This window comes from Anguilla rostrata, chromosome 8 (assembly GCF_018555375.3).
Source record: "Anguilla rostrata isolate EN2019 chromosome 8, ASM1855537v3, whole genome shotgun sequence".
NCBI lineage: Eukaryota > Metazoa > Chordata > Actinopteri > Anguilliformes > Anguillidae > Anguilla > Anguilla rostrata.
Genome location: NC_057940.1, coordinates 31,855,111 through 31,873,352, shown reverse-complemented (window position 1 = coordinate 31,873,352; position 18,242 = coordinate 31,855,111). Strand labels below are relative to the sequence as shown.

Sequence of the window (18,242 nt, the reverse complement as noted above, 5' to 3'; positions counted from 1 at the left end):
AGGTTTCTACAGTTAATGGCTGCACAAAAATGTATTATGTTGCCAGCTGTTCCCTGTGCAGTTAAAGAGCCTGCACTGTTGAGCAATACCGCATGTAGATTTATGGAAGACTTGCAGCGTGACGCGCATACTTAAGCAGTGGAATCTTCTACCGTTCTAGGGTAAAGCTGAATTTGAAGGAGTTCTCTGTGCTCCTCAGATTTTGGCATCTTATCTTCAGAAAAGCTCTGAAAACCTCGTCTCACAGTCCTGAAAAATTGCCGTTTTATATACACCACGGCCATGAAAACTACACCCTCAGCAAAACAAATGGAGCTCAAACTTAATAAGAATGAACAGAACAATATGGCCCTATGTGCTGGAACATCTATCATGGTTTCCTGTCTAGTTGAGGTGAAAGAGGTACAGAATACATGACCATCAGCCACAAAAGTGAAGTCAAAAGAGCAGCTACTACAAAAAGAGATGTATTTCAACCCTGTGTGAAGGTGGCAGAATTGCTTGAAGGAAGTGAATACATTACTTAAAGTGTAATACCCACATTTCTCATGTGTGTGTACAGGTATCGGCCCTGCTTTCATTGCCTGATAGAAATGTATTCTAATTCATGAATGTTAGGATTTCCAATTGATCATGGAAAATTTATCGTTTATTGTTAACAATTGCTTATTTCAGCGAAATTATGGGAATAGTCGACAGCCAAGAGAATATTGAATATGCAAAAACAGAATTAAACACATCAAGAAAAAGGGGACACATACCCTTACCCCCAACCCACCCATCAATCCAGTCATGCCCCACGCATGATGTTGATGCGCTTAAAAACAAACAAACCAAAAAACTTTCCATAACAATACAAAGGCTGCATCATGGATCGTTACGATCGTTACGAAAGCTTCTCTCAAGGCTTAGGTTTAACTTATGTATACAAGCTGTTTACAGTTCCGTAGCAATGATATCTAACAGAGTAAACATCCATTGGTTTCGGGGAGGTAAATGGGAAGGATTCCAATGGTTTACAAGAAGTTTTTGGCAGAAGTCGTACCTGCAAGAAATATTTGTTTACTCTGAAGAGACATGTTGAGAAAGGAATCATTTAATAGGAACTATGATGCTGTACATGGAATGTCTGTCTGTGTTACTGAATCGAGATCTACAGAAATTTGGGTCTAGAAATGTAAAACATCTGGACAGCGCCAAAAGATCAGCATGAAGGTGTCCATTGCTCCTTGCAGACACATTATGCACAATAGGGGGTGTTTTAAGCGCATTTGAAATCATTTCAAAGGGGTCAAATATATTCAGTGAATAAATTTCCAATTTATCATCTGGTGATTCAGGTTTTTAGAGGACAGAGGAATTATGTCCTAGACCTATTTCTCAACAAATTCTTCAGCTTTTGTCTGTAAGTATTTATTCCAAACTGAGACTATACCCATTTTTTTACAAGTAGATCATAGCAGAAAAGTATAAATACAAAAGGCAAAGTGGTTCTTCTGGGATGTTGAACATATGACCTTATGTATTGGATGTAATGGTAGTTGCTTTTGTCAGGGAACTCATGGGCACACATTGTATAGCGTAGGCATAAATACATTTGAAAAAATTAAGGGCCAGGAATATTACATTGCTCTTTAATATCCTGAAAGCTCATAAGGCCTTGATTATTAGAAATATCTACATATATATTTCTACCTTTTTTGGACCATTGATGACAATAAAGGGGAGCTTCCAGAAAGAAGGTGAGAGTTGTGGAATAATGGGGAGTGATGATGTCAAGTCACAGTAGACCCTGTTCACTTCGCTACTAATCTCCAAGTGAGGTGAGAAATGATGGGTCCAAAGCGTAATCTGGCTTGTCTGAGTAAGATACCTAAGTATATGTCGTCTTGAAGTGTGCATGGGTTAACTAAAGGCTCCTGTAATACTGTACACACCAGGTGACTACTGAATTAGGATCAAACCAAATTGTGAGAGGTTGAAGAATGAATGACTGAGCATACAAGATAGCCCACTTCTCTTAATCCTCGTTTTAAAATGCTCCAGTACATTTCAGTATTAGATGCAACATTACTTCCTCTGATGTTAGATTTATGACTCTTGTTTTATGCATCATTACAGAGTATCCATTTATAACGTTAACAACGAAAAAGTGAACATCCTGCTTTACTTGCAAAATCAGCTGAAGAATAGTCAGGTACAATAAAGGTGCATGCGATTTCTAGGTCCTGTTTCAGTTACTGCACAAGCTGATCCTAAACGTGTGTGATTATGTATATATATTAATCTCACACAACAATAATTTAATAATTTAAGCTTTAAATATAAATACAATAATTTAAGTTGCTATCTTTCTATTCTTTTTACTGTAACTAGGTCACAGTAAAGATGAAATTAATTGTCATTAAATTACAATTTAGTAAGATTTAATTGTAAAAAGTACTGTGGAAGAAAGGCATTTACTTTATTATTAAAATATGTTGATAAATCGCCTCACTAATCAACTACAGCACCTGATCAAATATTAAAATTGAATGACAGCCCTAAATAATAATAAAGATCAATGAAGTTTGATTCTTGCCATTATTTAATATTTCAGACTAAGAATGACCATGTAAAAAAGGCAATTTGAGGTCAAGATCATTACCAGGAGAGATGCTTTTTGAAACCAGATCGTCTATCGGTGCCTATTTGGTCACCTAGCTCTACCTGGTCAACATTCTCATGCAACAAGAAGAGGGCTCAACTAAGCCTTTCTATAATGGACTTATATATTATAGGATTATATATATAAAACCTACCATTCTTTTAGAAAATTTACAGCAGGCCTATCAGTATGAACCTCCTGTGTCTTCACTCCCACTTAATCCTGTTCTGTGCTATCCTACCATTGACTGTAAGGTCATAACCTGTTCACAACTATCCCCAGACAAAAACAGGGCTTCAAAGATTTTTGGGTGCTTGTGGCATATTCAAAAACTATCATATAAGCTACTGACGAGAGTGAAGGGTTTTTGAGGGAGAAGTCATTGTGCATGCACCCTTTTTCCCAAGGGAGAATGATGTTACTCTTACTCACTGGAGCAGATTAAACTGAACTTCTCTATACACGGCCTAGCTTCCTATACAATGCCCATTATGGAGAGGGCTCCAAGGCAGAGTGATATGGATGGGCACTGCTCCTCAGCACTGGGCTAGGTTCATACTCCATGGGTTCCCATGATGTCCTCTTAAATCTGCTCTGGGAGGGTGCCCCTACTGGCACAGTCAGTGTATTTCTCCCTGCAGTAGCATAGAGCCTATTCTCATGTCATCTTCTCCTGCACCACAGTCATAATTCTCCACACTTCCTAAAACAGAAGACCGGGAAGACAGTGGTAGATTTGCAGTCACACCGGCGGCCTCATTCATGCAGTACTGATTTCATTTCTGTTTGTCTGGTTGTTGTTTTTTGGGTATTTTCTGAAGTCCAAGATCTCACTTCAGGCCACTTCCACGACCAACGTATCTCAATAGGAACCAGTCCTGGCCTTGTTCCTGATATGATTGCCAACAGTGTCTGAAACCTGATCTCTTGTCATTTTTACTCAACACCAAGGACAGGTCAGTCTAGCCCTCCCTGTCTGCAGCACTCTTGAGTAAGCATCTGTCCACCTCCTCTGCTAGTGCTGTGAGTGGCTGTCTGCCAACGTGGCCACCTGTGACCAACTGTATTGACACATTGCAGGCAAATTGCAGCTCCGCTTCCAAATCAAATTCTGCTCATGACATGCAAAAGCCTTTGAGCCCTAAAGCTGAACAGAAAACTGCAAACAAGCCGGTCTGCGCGTTTCAGCTGAAAGCGTGGCAAGTTTTCAATTTTTCAATTCATTTTTTTCTCTCCTTGATGTAATTATATCCCCAGAGGTCAGTCAGGACAGATTATCCTTGCATTATGTGTAATTAAACACTGATCATTAATAAAGATCAGTGAAGCTTACATATTGCCATTTTTTTGTCGAGAACGATTTCAACATTAATTGGAGCAATTAATCAATTAATGCGTTAGTCAAATTAACAATTTATGAAAGATGTTAATCATTTATTTTTTATGTGCATATTGAATTAATAATGTGTTCACCGCAGAAAAAAATATGAAAAATTATAAAATAATGAAATCACAAGCATCTGGAATCATGATACAGTTCTCAACAGCCCATTTGAGCACCAGGACTGCGGAATATACACCTCTAAAGGGTAATTTACACAGTGACTGAAAGTGTAACACCGTAAAAACCACACATTGTTGGTCACAGTTTTTTCTGGATTTTGATGATGCTATGTTTATCCCTTTTTCCAGACAATTTAACAGTTGCATACAATAATAAGATAATGCAGAAAACATATATTTAACAGAAAATTACTGAAAAGCCTCCACCACTACATATAATATCAAATCTATCTGTATGTGTCCACTCTTTTGTACCTTACTACCACTTCAAGTCTTCCATCCTTCCAACCAACAAACAAGTTCCAGCTGCATCCTCCCAACAAAAGTTATCACCAAAAGTGTCAGTGAAGTTATATTAGAACCCTTTGCCTTCAAATGTGACTCTGACATTCAAACAAACAACTACCCAAACACACCTTAGCTGCTCTGTAGATTTTTTTGTCATGTGCATCTAAAATGGCATTTCTGATGAGATTAGATATGACAGAATTTAACTGCATAAGGAAGGTGAAAGGAAAATAAGTGAAAAACAAGAATTTACAAAACTGGAGTTCAAGAGATTATTGCAAGACACAGAAAAAAACAGAACCCCTAACAACTGTGCAAAAACTGGTAGACCACTGAAACTATCACCATCGCAAAGTCAGTACTTAAAAAACGTTATCTTTGAGTAAACGTTATCTAGGAAAAAATCAAGCTCCACTGTTGCTTCTGATCTGAAGAAATCCACAGTTGTGTCTGTCATTTTTTCCACTATGAGAAGACAACTCAGTGCTGTGGGTCTGAAAGGAGGTTTAACTGTCAAAAAACCACTACTGAGAAAAGAAAATAAACAGAAGAGAAGAAAATTTACAGTAGTAGACTGAAACAGGTCACTTGAGATTTGGAGTGAGGTTTTATGTACCGATGAATCTAAATGTGAAGTACTGTAAGGCAGTATGTATGGGACAGTTTGGGGTTTTATGACAAGGCATATTGTTTTTGTTTATCCTTTATATATCTTGGTTCTATAATTGAGATTTAAAATTTATAGCTGGAGAGACCTGTTCAGTAACTTATTTAACAGAGTGAGAGGAGGGATCGTTCTGTGGCAGCCATCCAGTCAGACCTCCATCATTATGTAGTGGGGACTGAGGCGTTCCCTGTGTGGGAGGAAACAAGTCTGGCTTTGTGTGCCAGGAGCGCTGCTGTCTCGCCAGGACAGACGGCCTCTATGTCACCCGCTGACTAACTGGCGTTGCGCGCTGGCGCAGAGGGGCAAACAGCCCGCCGGGGTATGGCTGAGACCGCCTGAGGGGACAGACCGAGCCTCTTCCTCGGGGGCTGCCCAGGGGTCCTTGTCTCCATCGGTGAAGCGACGGCTGTAAACACAGTCTGGCCTGTTGCACAGTGGGGCCTAGCGACAGCACGGCTACGAGTCTGGCCTGCTGCCAGTGGGCCTGCAGTCGGTGTGCGCTGGACGCGCACAGTCTGGCCTGTTGCACAGTGGGGCCTACGCGCACAGTCTGGCCTGTTGCGCAGCGGGGCCTACGCACACAGTCTGGCCTGCTGCGCAGTGGGGCCTGCGCACAGTCTGGCCTGTTGCGCAGTGGGGCCTACGCGCTCGCTCTGGCCTGTTGCGCAGTGGGGCCTACGCGTTCGCTCTGGCCTTAAAAGACACACCGTGCCAGCTGTGGACCAGACCTGGTTCTAATTTGCAGTTAAAAGCAGATGAGAAATTGCTGTTTTCGGAGTCAAACCACGCGTATTGTCGTAAAACTTTATAGTACGGTACGTTCCAGCGTTTTGCTTGTTACCGTTACAAGTGATTTTTCCAAAAGGAATGCCAAGCTTGGCAGCCTGGATTGCTGCACACCCTGAATATTATAGTTATGCATAATTTCAAAAGCATTATCCCGTTGTGCGAGCTATGTGGGAAGTCTATAGCAGCTTTTGTGTGTGTCCTTTCCATATAAAAGTAAACAAGGGTGCATGGTGAGCGTACTTCATTAGTAATCTGCTCAACAGGTATCCTCACCCAGATCTGTGCTTCGTGTTTTGTCTTTTTACACAGCTGGATATTTGAATAAAGTGATTCAGGTGAGGTTCTCACCACTCAGGAGTATCAAAGGGATTTGAACCCACAAATTTTAAAGTTAAAGTGCCCCTCATGCAATAAACTGTGTTACAATGGTTTATTGTGTTCATCTTGACAACAGGGGAATGTCAAAGTTTACCTTGTGTGTACCAAAAATATATATATATTTTTAAAAAAAACACAGAATCACCTGCATGGCTGAATCACTTATGGACGATGGAAGAAACTGGAACTCAATATGAAAAGACTAGACAGGCAAACTTCCCCCTTCTATAAAGAGCAGCACATTTTAGAACAGCACTTGCCAAATGCATAGAAGTCAGCTAAGGATTCCTTGATGGTCTATGTTTTATCCTACACTGACCGATGTACATCTGTGAAAAAGCTCTGTAGATCTTAAAAAAGAAACTCAAAGGCACACATCTTTGTGTAACTGCCTTATCAATGGGCTCAAGGTCAACCAGTTTTATATTAAAATGACAAACTGTCCCCACTGAACACTGTTACTCTATTCCTTATAGGTTTCTTACATAAAAAGTTCAATATCTTTGTACAGTATAATAACGCATTGAGAAAAAATGCAACTGTGAAGTTTAAACTAGTTAATCTTCTTAGCATACTGTAATGAATCTGAAATTAAGACTATTTTAGCAGCAGGAATAAAATTATTTTGACTTATTTTATTTTTAAAAATGCAGTGCAGAGATTTTATATTAAAATCAGACCGAAAACATAGCAGTTCTTGTGTGTGTGCATGTATATGTGTGTGTGTGTTCATGTTCATGTGCATGTGTATGTGGGCACTACAATGAAAGGCCACAGGGCCTGATAACAGCCACCCGGTCTCCACTTCACTGGCAGTCAGCTTAATGGTATTTTGAGGAAACCGATTGGCTCATAAGTCCCTGTTGCTCCATAATATCACTCTGCACATTTGTTCAGTTGGTTGTGCTCCAAAATACTGTGGTAATTCATTATGGAAGCATAACTCCTACAAAGGCCAATGTTAAACAGTTACTACCTAGCCAAAGATTGAACTAGCTAACAGGAAAGCTAAAATAGCTTGCACCATCATTTATGGGGTTTGAGCACTGCAGATCAGTAACTTAATCTCACCGGAATATGATAAGATCTTAAAGGTGAAGCTGTTGCACATACATTTTAAAAATCTACACACTTCAAATCCAGTTTCCTGCTGGTGTACTAAACTAGGGACTTGGAGACCATCTGTGCATTTTGGTGTGTTTGTGCATGTGTGAATGTATATATATATATATATATATATATATATATATATATACAGTGTGTGTGTGTGTGTGTGTGTGTGTGTGAACATTTGAGGTATTATTTGCCACAACTGTCCTTTTGGAAGTGATTCATGTTTGATAGCCAGAGAAGGATACAGCTGAAAGTTATTCACCAGACGTGTCTGAATGATTCATTTTTCATGAACTTCGGTGCTTCTCAATCTGATTTTTCTGGAAGGTCAAAATAGCAAATGCACCAGGTTTACTTCCAAAGAGTCTTGAAACCAACCCTCTGGAATAGGCACATCTTGACCATGATCTACTGTGAGGTCTTTGAGGATAAAATTGATTTCTAGAAGCTCACTGGAGTGAGACCCAGCATACGCAGTGCGATGCCCAGGACTCCAAAAGCCTCCATAGGGTTTACTCCATCTCACTTTCTGACATTCAGTTCAGCTTGAAATTTTGATGCATGCACAAGATTATTTGAGTGGAATCAGCATTCATACGCTGCCCTCTAGTGGTACAGTCAATTTTTCTTTCTCACCGACACTCCTGTAGAAAACAGTAACAGAAAGTTTTCTCCTGTGCACTTATTGGGATACGAAGTTTGGAGTGAGCAGATTGAATTGAGAGACTGAAATTGCATATACTGGTTTGTTGCATTTGTGGTCAACACGGTTTAGCATCAATTGATATTATTTTGGAAAAACAGGGTGTGTTTTCATCCCTTGGCCAAACACATTACGCCCTCCACCCTCTACTCGAGTTATTCAGTACCTCAGTGTACAGGAACTCACGGCCTTGAAGATTCAATGATCCATCAAACGCGAGGGAATTCTTTTTTGATTTGCCACACACAAGATTTTCCAAAAGAGCTTCAGACAGTTTGAAAGTAGTCCCGTGTAAAAACGGGTAATGCTTAATAACTGTTGACGGAGGCATCTTAGCAACCCAAAGTTTCAATAAAACAAAAAACCAGGACCTCCTTACCAGGGAGACTCAAGAAATGAGACTGAGGCGTCTTTAAAATGAATAACTGTCTCCCAAAACCCCTTCGCCACACTGACTTGCCTTTTTTTTCGCCACCACTCTCCCTCTTTGGGGTACAATTTGTGTAAAACAAATGACAAATTTCACTGTGACACAATATATATTGAATTACAATAGAATGTGTTGGCAAATATCTAGTGTTTATGGCCTTAATGATTATGGCCTTAGAGAGAGAAACAGTGAAATTGATACAATATTATATTGTTTATAAGAATGTGGCCTGCCTTCCCCTCCACAAACATGAAAGCAACCATGATGTGGGAAATTTAAAGCCTGTTGGTACCCTAATCTATGCAGGTGATCTATGGGTCTATGGGCAGAGTTTGTTGCAACAAGCTAAATTCTGTCTTTCTCTCTCTTATCCGGTATTTTAAAATTAATTGTTTCATGTTTGGTCAATGTTTTTTGTTTTGTAATTTAGAAGCAGTGAACCTGCATTCAATAAACATAATGCATGATTTTCATTATTATAATTGACTGATTCTTACTGAATTAATGAATCTTAAGACCTGATATAGAGTTTGTTTTGACTTGTTGATTGATTCCACCAGCTTAGTGTAGACTGGTCTATTAATTAATGTGGCGATTTTACATATAATTTTAATTTTCAACAATAATTATTAAATTAAATCATGTCATACCATGGTACATTTAGCATAGCTAATTTAGCATAGTTTAATTCCTGTGTGAGTTAAATGATATGAGTTTTTGACAGCACTCTAAACAAGACATTCAGGATTTGAAGGCTATGGATTTGAAGAATACCTAAGCAAATACAAACCATAATTTGTTAACAGTAATAAGTTCAAAGAAATTAGCCATATGTTATGTGTATACAACCCCCAAACCTGGCTCCAGAATAAACAAACGGCTGGTGTTTTTGACGTGTTTTTTATTGAAAGCTTCATCAAAGAAAAAAGTTCTTAAACAAAACGGAACCCTACATCCACAGATGTACAGAAATTCTCAGGATCACAACAAAAGAAATGTGAGACATGACATGACCTGGACCACACAAGAAATTACAAACAAAAACAAACAAAAGGCATCTTAAAAATCACTCTGTCATGTCCTCTCTCAAACACCTTTACAGAACGTCCCTTTTCAAAAATACTGTTCCTCTCCCTAATTCACTGTCTCATGGAGGTTCAGCAGTTTTCTATTCATTTGGTAGAAAGTATTTGAGAAACTTCCCTCTAGTTCCTCCCGTAGCTTTGTATCTGTGGAGCCAGATGCAGGTGGGGAAGGTGAGAGAGCCTGCTACACCCTCGAAGCTGCGCATCACACGGGCGTTCGCTAGCCTGACAAATCAACACCGCTACAGCCGTTAAAAGAGATCCTCCGTGGTGCTTCACAGCTGTCACACTGCAGCTGGGCCAGGGAAGTAGCATCACCATGCAGATGCTCCCCTGTCATTCACGCCTCAGACTGCGAGTCACCTGGCTCGCAACCCCGCCAATCAGAACGCAATCTGCACAGGTTACCCTTTTTCTTTATTCCTTTCTGTGACCCTGGGAGGGTGAAGACTGAAGAGAGTATAAAATGACCCTTGAGAAAATGTAGCGGACGTCATACTGCGAATGCAGCCGTGTGGTGGTGCGATTAATGAACTGGCTGTGTAACCGGAGGGTTGAGGGCTCAAATCCTCATTGGGGCATTGTCCTTTTAGCTTTTTCACCAAGGTACTGAAACTGAATTGTTTCTGTAAGTATCGACCAGGAGAAATGGATCATATAGACTAAATAAGTATCAGGAGTTATTATTATTATTTTTCCTTATAGCCATCAATATTTATTGCATATATACATTAGAAAATATATCAGCTATTACTGATTTTACATATACTTAACTTTATAAATACATTGAAGAATGTGCTTCATAAATGTGCATATATTCAACAGACAATAACTGATATATTTTCTAATATGTGCATTTTTAAAGTTTGAATCAATGTACATAACTTTCTTAAAGGAATGCACAGCTACTCAACAATGATATAAAACAGCTCAATTGTTTGATTCATAATAAAGTAAAATTGAGGTAAAATGCTCATTCTGTGTCTGGACATTTAATGTTACACAATATTACACAGAGAGTCAATGTGACCCTCTGATATCTCTAACGAAAACATGTTGAATTCCTCCTGCCTGATACCAGTTAAGTACTGTATCTGCTATGACGTTGTTTGCAGTATACTATACAGGTTATAGTATACACTAAAGCATTCACTGAAACAATGAGCCAAATTTACGCAGTAATGCTGCATAACCCCAGGGCCTTGAAAACAGTGGGGTCGACACATTTCTAACTGTCCTTAACACCGCAACCTTTCCAGCTGTTCTGGGGGAGAGGGGCACGTTGCCCTTGCCGCAAATTGAACGCACAGGATCCACAGAATATTTTCTGCCAAAACGGATGAGTCGGATATCTGGAGCAGGTGGTCGGGGCGAAGGAGGCCCTGCGGTCAACACCTGTTGTATTTTACCGAGGCGCGGTCTGAAACAGGGCGATGGCTGAGCACAGGGGTGCCAAGCAGACCGCCCTCACTGGGACCGGGACCCAACACTGAAGCCAGTGAGACTTGAGAGGCAGTTAAGCTAATCCATCAGGGTTAAACACAGAGCAGGGACAAAAGAAGCTTCCGGAAGCTTGCCAAGGCCGCCTCATTACTTGGGAGGGTCTGAACAGACCCGGCGCCAGGCGGCCGAGGGGCCCCCACGTGCGCGCCCGCATTCGCGGCGACGGGGGCCCCCCATTAATCAAAGTCTCCCCGGATGGGCCACTCAAATGAGGTAAGAGGGAAGCCAGCTGCTCACGGGAGAAGCAGCGGGGATGGCACAGACAGCAAATGAGAGCGCCGCGCCCCTGTGCATGCTGGGTAGTGGAGGGTTGCCACTTCTGGATGATGGCTTTTCGTAATGTGTTCTGGCTTGAAGGTGTGCTCAACCTGCTGTGCAGTGGCACCTTTCCTATTAAAACGCATTACCACACATATAAGGGTAGAGAGCTGCACACAGATATGAAACCGAAGGTGAAAATCCTATAATCAAATAATCAATCCGTGGGTTAATGATACATGCAACTATTACGCTTAATTTAATTTGTAGTGGTTTAAGCGCAGATTGCTGAAATTAAAGAGGTGTGTTTTGAATTTGCAGTCTTACTTTAAGTCAGCCTGTGCGTGCCAGGCCGTGTTTCATTCACAGCGCCCTGCAGGCTTTAAGCACTGCGGACCGTAAGTCCTTGGCAGTGGCACGCAGGCCCTGTGTGGACGGCCACTTCAGATTTACGGCTGGCGATTTACTATGCAACCCCGCGCGACGTTCTCATAAGGGTCAGTGGCACTCTAACGCGGGCCGATTTAGTGGGCCAGCGACGGCACTGCGCTCTGACCGGGCGAGGCGGGGAGTGTTTCGGGCTTCAGACACCGGGGCGCTTTCATAAAACTGTCACGTCCAGGGAACACAGTCTCTCAATTTGTTTATTTATTTCTTGGTTATATGAACCCGGTCTCACTTTTTTTTCAGGGTGTCTACCAAACTTACAGGTTTCATGTCACTGTTGACAACAAGGATAAATATCCTTGGCAACTTCTGCTTCAGACTGAGTGCTTCACTTTGCATGATTCACTCCCGCACAGCGTGGAGGAAAATGGGTGCGGCTGCTGCTTCACAGTCCTGCAGTTTGATAAATATACGAGACCAGATTTTGTTCCCTCCCAGTCCCATTTAGATGAGTGCAGAGATTCCATTTGGCTCTGAAACTATGAATCTGGGGATTTGAACACTTTTATGTACGCACCAGTTCCTCTGACTCTAAAAAAAAATGAGGCCTAGACAAGCTGTAATTTGATAGAGCATCATCCTGCCACTACCCATTGGGAGCGCAGGTTTGATCCACTATATGAAGCTCATAGCTGGATTTAAATGGCTGGAAAACATAACCCAAACAAATTTCTTAAAGGAGAAACCCAGTCGTGTTAATGTGCAAGGTGATGTGTTTGATACAGAAGAAATTCTAGCATCTGAACATGTACAGGTCAAGGAAAGCTGTGTCAGCTCTAGGGAGCATACAGCAGTCAACACCTTCCCCAACGATCTGGCTCTCCATTATTCAGTTCTCTTTAGCAGCTAACTCATGATTGAGTTGTTTCTCAAAAAAAAAGAAAGTAAAGAAAAAAGGAAGGCAGAAAAAAACAACTCAGAAAACACGACAAAGCTGTATCTTTCCTCAGCCAAATATCAAGAACAAGCGGCTGGCTTGCTTTTTCTGCAGCTGTTGGCAACAAACAGGGGTGGAGATTTTGGTGCATCATAGTCTGAAGATTCCAGATAGTTTGTGGATAATAATAATAATAATAATATGTATTGCAATTATATAGTGCCTTTATCTCATCTTGGCTTGAGGCTTTTCAGTGAAGGAGAGGACCCTCAGCCCGGCCATGATCGATATGGAGCTCCAGCCCGGGTGATGCACAGCAGCTCACTCACCACACATCAGCAGAGCTGGGCGGAGGACGGGTTTATTAAGCCAATTACACTGGGAGGTGATCAGATGCCCAGAGTGAGAGATCCATACTGGGCACGTGGCCAGGACACTGAGGAACCCCCCACTCTCTGTTTGTAAGCACTGAAACGGGTCAGAATCCTGCTTTAGTCTGTACAGCTGATTCAACGGCTGGCACAGCATGACGAGCGTCAGAACGCAACCTCACTCTCTTACACAGTGCAAGGCTGAGGGGTCAGCTCCATCTCAGTCTGTTGTGTTCACAAAGATGAGCAAAAACAAAAAATAAAACACAATAAAAACAAACCAGTCACACTGAAGCCATTACGATACAGCCTATCCTTTTCCCATTGCGGGGAAATTTATGCGGGAAAGAAATTCCTATGGTAATACAATAAACTGTTAAATTCATAGCAATAAATCTTCAGTGTCAGCTGGTTACAGAAGATCCCCCCCGCTGTTTGTCCTACTAAAATGCATGTCCTCTGAGACGCAGAAATCAATATTTCATGGGGCCTTGTAGGGATCACAGAAACTCTTGGTCCATGTTGAGAAAATGAGCCCTTTCTCATTCACTTTGAGTTCTGCCTTTCTGATGCAGCACATGGGTGTGCTTGGTTTCACACTGGTGAAATGCTGCCCGTTTAATACCAATGGGACGCAGTGCATTACACAATTTCTATGTCCCAACACACTTCCCACCATACAGAAATTCCGCTCAGCAGGCTCATCATGCACTGTAATTCCTAACAGCTCTCACCACACGCAAGTCAGATCGATTTTACTGTTGAAATGTGGGACCAAAACCCCAAACAGCAGAGGCACCACAGCCAAAATCCTGCAAAAGTTCTGCTTCCTGTGTCTGGGCCAGGACAATACCGTCAGGTAGCATCGTACCCCCGTGAAGCCACTTCTCAGTGTGAGAAACCGCAGAATAAAATGCCCAATTACAAATGACCAAACACCTATTTCACTATTAGAAAATTGTGTATTAGAAAAAATGTCTGCCAATTACCAGTTTTCCTGGGGAGAGTGCTCCTCAATCCCACACGTTTCTCTGATGGATTAGTATCCATGGTTGGTGCACAAAACAAGTAGCATTAGAATTCTGTGAGTATGTGAAGAGGCTCTGGGACTCATTTCAACGAGAGCAGACTAGCAATGCATTTTGGGTTAATAATGGTCTGCACCCCTTGGAATGTCTCTCCACAAATGACATTTTAAGAGACTGTGGGTCCCATGGACTTCAGAAGTTGTTCCACTTTCAGTAAGGTTTTTTTTCCACAGCCTTCCTCAGAGACTATTGTTATGTGAAACTAAATTCAAACTTTTGTCCCCAGTAAAAACTCCTCAGTATAAACACTCCCCCTTCGGCATGCTGGCATACTTGAAGCGACATTCTCAGTGTCTGTCTGGATAATTTTTCTGTCTGATAAAGAGGACCATTTTTCTCTTTCCGTGAGATGACAATAAAACATCTCACTGATGTACACAGAGAAAAACCCCACGAGAACTCAGGCTGGTGCCAGACATTTCCTTCCAGTCACTAATGTACCCAACTGCATAAAACTCCATTAGTGAGCCAGTACAAAAAAAAGAATGAAAACAAACACTGGAAAACAAAATGAAAATAGGAAAATTTAACTGTCCTTACAAAAAAGGAATTCCCCCTTGTGTATTTAAGCTGTTGAGGATATAATGCAAACATGTCATTACAATGAAGAATGTATGGTGGTTTCTTTTTGACAGGTTAACCCAATTTTATTGGCCCCTGGTTAAGGTTGACGATGAGAATCAAGCATGGTCCAGTAATTTCTTAGCATTTACACTGCCTCTTTCAATAGGTGAAAAGAATTGTGTTCCTTTCAGGAATTTTCTGTCATTTCCATACATATTACACAGTTTCTCTTCAGGCACGACATAAGCTTGAATAATCAATGTGATCTTGACATATTCAATAATAAAAAATTATATTGTAATACTTTCTTTCAAATCAAATAAAACATATTTTGTTTAGCGTAGTTTTACAAACATTTGTCACAATGCAAATCCTATGTTTTTTCAGTTGTTATTGCCTAAATTAATTTTTGTGAATGATAGGCTATTATTATATTGTGAATTACTATAACATAATAATTCAACAAGATTGACTGGCCTTTTCTAGTTGGGTATTGATACTGAAATGGAAGAGGCTAGTAATGATGAACAGTGTCATCACTCCGCCATGGATGCCCAATGGGGTCCACTGTCAGCAGGCCTTGTGATGTCATCACTTAGCTGAATTAGCACATCGCGAGGTTTACTCTCTCAGCACCGCAGAAACTGTTGTGAATTTGGAGCATCAAAGGACAAAAAAAAGTGCAAAAAAGAGAAGTCGCCAATGAGGATTACTCTTTGATGTGCTTTTCTACTTTGTGGTAACAGGAATCATTGGAAGATTAACAACAAGGCACTCAATTAAACAATTTGATTGTTTAAAACTTTTTTTAACGCGTGCTGCACATGTCATAGATGAACCTGTCAGAGCTAAGTGTGACTATCACTCTTTCCCCTAAGCCCCGACACACATTGCTTAAAGCTTGTGCTCTCACCTAGGCGTCTCAAGGATTGTTCAAACACAAAAGCCTCTCTTTCCGGCCAATGAGAGGAGCTGGGGAAGCAGGCGGGCGTGCATCTTAGAGTCGCCGGGGAAACAAATTGGGACTTCCAGGCCCATTGAGCTCATGACTAAATTTGGTTTCTGTTCCGCCTCCGTGGCCTTGGAAACTGCGGCGATAAACCGGGCCCATCAGCCATGCTCTGGAGCTCAGTCAAACGAGGCGTCTGCCGCCGGCGCCATGGAGACCAGAGCGACACGCTGCCCCGGACGCAGAGCCGCCAATGAGCCTGGCCCGCTCCCCGCTCCACAGACTCCTCCGCTCGGACAATCTCCCGCACTGAAGCTTATGTGAAACTTAGCATTATAGGAGAGTGCGGGAAAGGGGGGGGTGGTGGTAAGTTTGTTATGCTCTTGGCTGTGCTTTTAGACAGCTTCCAACTGTAGGCAAAACTCAAAAGAGAGCTTCCTTTCCATTGGTCCATCTCCAGAGCTACCTTTACAAAAGAAAAGTCTTTTAAGACTGGTCACTTCACTATGAAATTGAGCAGGATACTTTAAAAATGAGCACACTCTTAGAAATGTCTAAATGGAAGAAACCCATCTAAAGAGATATCCAATGCAAGGTTTATTTTCAGTACTCACTCCTAGCTGGGGTGTGAGGTCCAGGACAAAATAACTCAAACGTGGTTAATGTATGTTTAAATTCAGCCTCTTAAAAATGTTTTTTTTTTCTTTCTCGCTTCGAATGACGGAATGACCAAAGACTGAGGTAGCTGGATATACAGTTTAAATACACGGAGGTGTAAGGTGAACAGTTTTCTTTTTCTCCGGCCTAACGTGTCTCTTTGATTAATGACAAAATCAAAACAAAAGCACAGGAAGATTCCCAACCCAGCCTTGAGACTTAAGAGCACCATCGTTCACAGCTATCTCTCAGAGAGACAAGCGCAGGATAGAAATCGCTCAGCCGACGAGGCCAAAGAGAAACACGTCAAGCGCAATTCCCCCCCTCTTCCCCCCCCCCAGCGTTTCCTGCTGTTTTCCTCCAGTCCCTGTTTTCCTGTGAGCAGTACAGAATATGAGGTGCGTAAAATGGACGGGCGGTCTCTCACGTGAATGGGAGCGACGGGTGGTTGGCTTGTCTCTGAACGCCTCGCGGATTCCGATCAGTTCGCTTCTGAGTGACACAAATGTCGCGGGAAGGTAGCTTAAACCGAGAAACAACAGGAAGTACTGGTCCGGCCATTTAGGTCAAAAATAAAAACAACCACATCAACAGCAACAACAGCATCAACGACAACAAGAACAAGATCAGCAACAACAACAATAACAACGACGAGATCGAACATAAAAAAAAAAAAAACTCTGCTTCAGAGTTCCTCTTCATCTTTGGTATAAAAACGGCCTCTGGTCGGGCTGCATTAGATCCACAACTAGGAAAGACTACAGAAATTGTCAACAATTTCTTCTATTGCTTTTGCGCTGATTGGTTTTAACCGTAAGCTCCTACTGTATCTATGTAGTTTATCGTTGCCAGTTTATCGCTTTTTTTTTGTTTGTTTGCAATTTGACAAGCAAAGCAGGCTAAAAACATCATGAAGCTTATAAAAAGGTGAAAGGTCGCAGATAAAAAGCACTAATGCCATCAATAGCAATTCTGCCATGAAAGTAAAAAAAAACAAGTTCAGCATTTTGCAACAAACTGCATTTACACTACAATGCAGCAGTTTTTCCTTGTAGTGAAAAAAAATTCCTATTTGCCTGCTGTCTTCTAGAATGAACTTTTTGTCTCTTGCAAGACAATTAATTCGGACTGACTGATAATTATTAACTAAGTGTTCTTCTGACAAAGGAATACTTCTCTATTAAATCTGTACAGTTTAAGTAATACATTTTCTCTCTGTAGCTCAACTCGGGTAGTATTTTGTACCATTCAGTTGGTCCAAAGGACATATTCATCCATTCATTTTTTTTCCTAAACAAGACGCTGGACATATCACTTGGAATAGTCCCCAACATCCGCAAAATTAAGGCATAAAGATTCAAGAAAAAAACCTTGCTAAAGTTGTCAAGAAAAATTAAATTTGACACAATACAAAAATGAAAAGATAGAATAGCTTAATATCTGAGGAAGAGAACCTGTTTCTCGAACGTTCTTTCATTCCTTTTAATTAAACAAAAAAACATCTCACCACCCACCCGACCATTCGAGGTTTTTCCTTTTCTACTTTTTTGTTTGTATGAGGAATTCCTTGGAGAAACAGTTCAATGCCAGTCCAACCCGTGTCCCAAAGGCTACCAGATGAAACCCCCCTCTCTGTACCACACCCAGCAACCCCCTCCTCTCCCCTCTTCATCTGAGCCAGGTGGAAAAAAGAAAATGATCTCTTTTTGTGCCTGGGTGATCTGGAAACAGTCTCAGTGCACTCCCCCTGTCTCAAGGCAACACTGTTGCTGGAACATTCTCTTGTCCCGTCGTTATCTGATGGAGACAAGAGTAAAACAAAGAGAAGACCCGTCAGTGATGTAACAGATACACGCAGTCACCAA

The 18,242-nt window shown here is 41.3% G+C and overlaps 1 protein-coding gene across 4 annotated transcripts in view; it reads right to left on the bottom strand.

Annotated features, from left to right (window-relative positions):
- Positions 1-9,462: 9,462 nt before the first annotated feature.
- Positions 9,463-18,242, bottom strand: part of LOC135261416 (RNA-binding motif, single-stranded-interacting protein 3-like) — a 299,499-nt gene continuing 290,719 nt past the window's right edge. For all 4 annotated transcript variants that reach the window (XM_064347701.1, XM_064347703.1, XM_064347702.1 and 1 more), the window contains one exon: positions 9,463-18,174. In XM_064347701.1, coding sequence (XP_064203771.1) covers positions 18,171-18,174 — 4 coding nt within the window. In that variant the 3' untranslated portion in view covers positions 9,463-18,170. The remainder of the gene's footprint in view (positions 18,175-18,242) is intronic.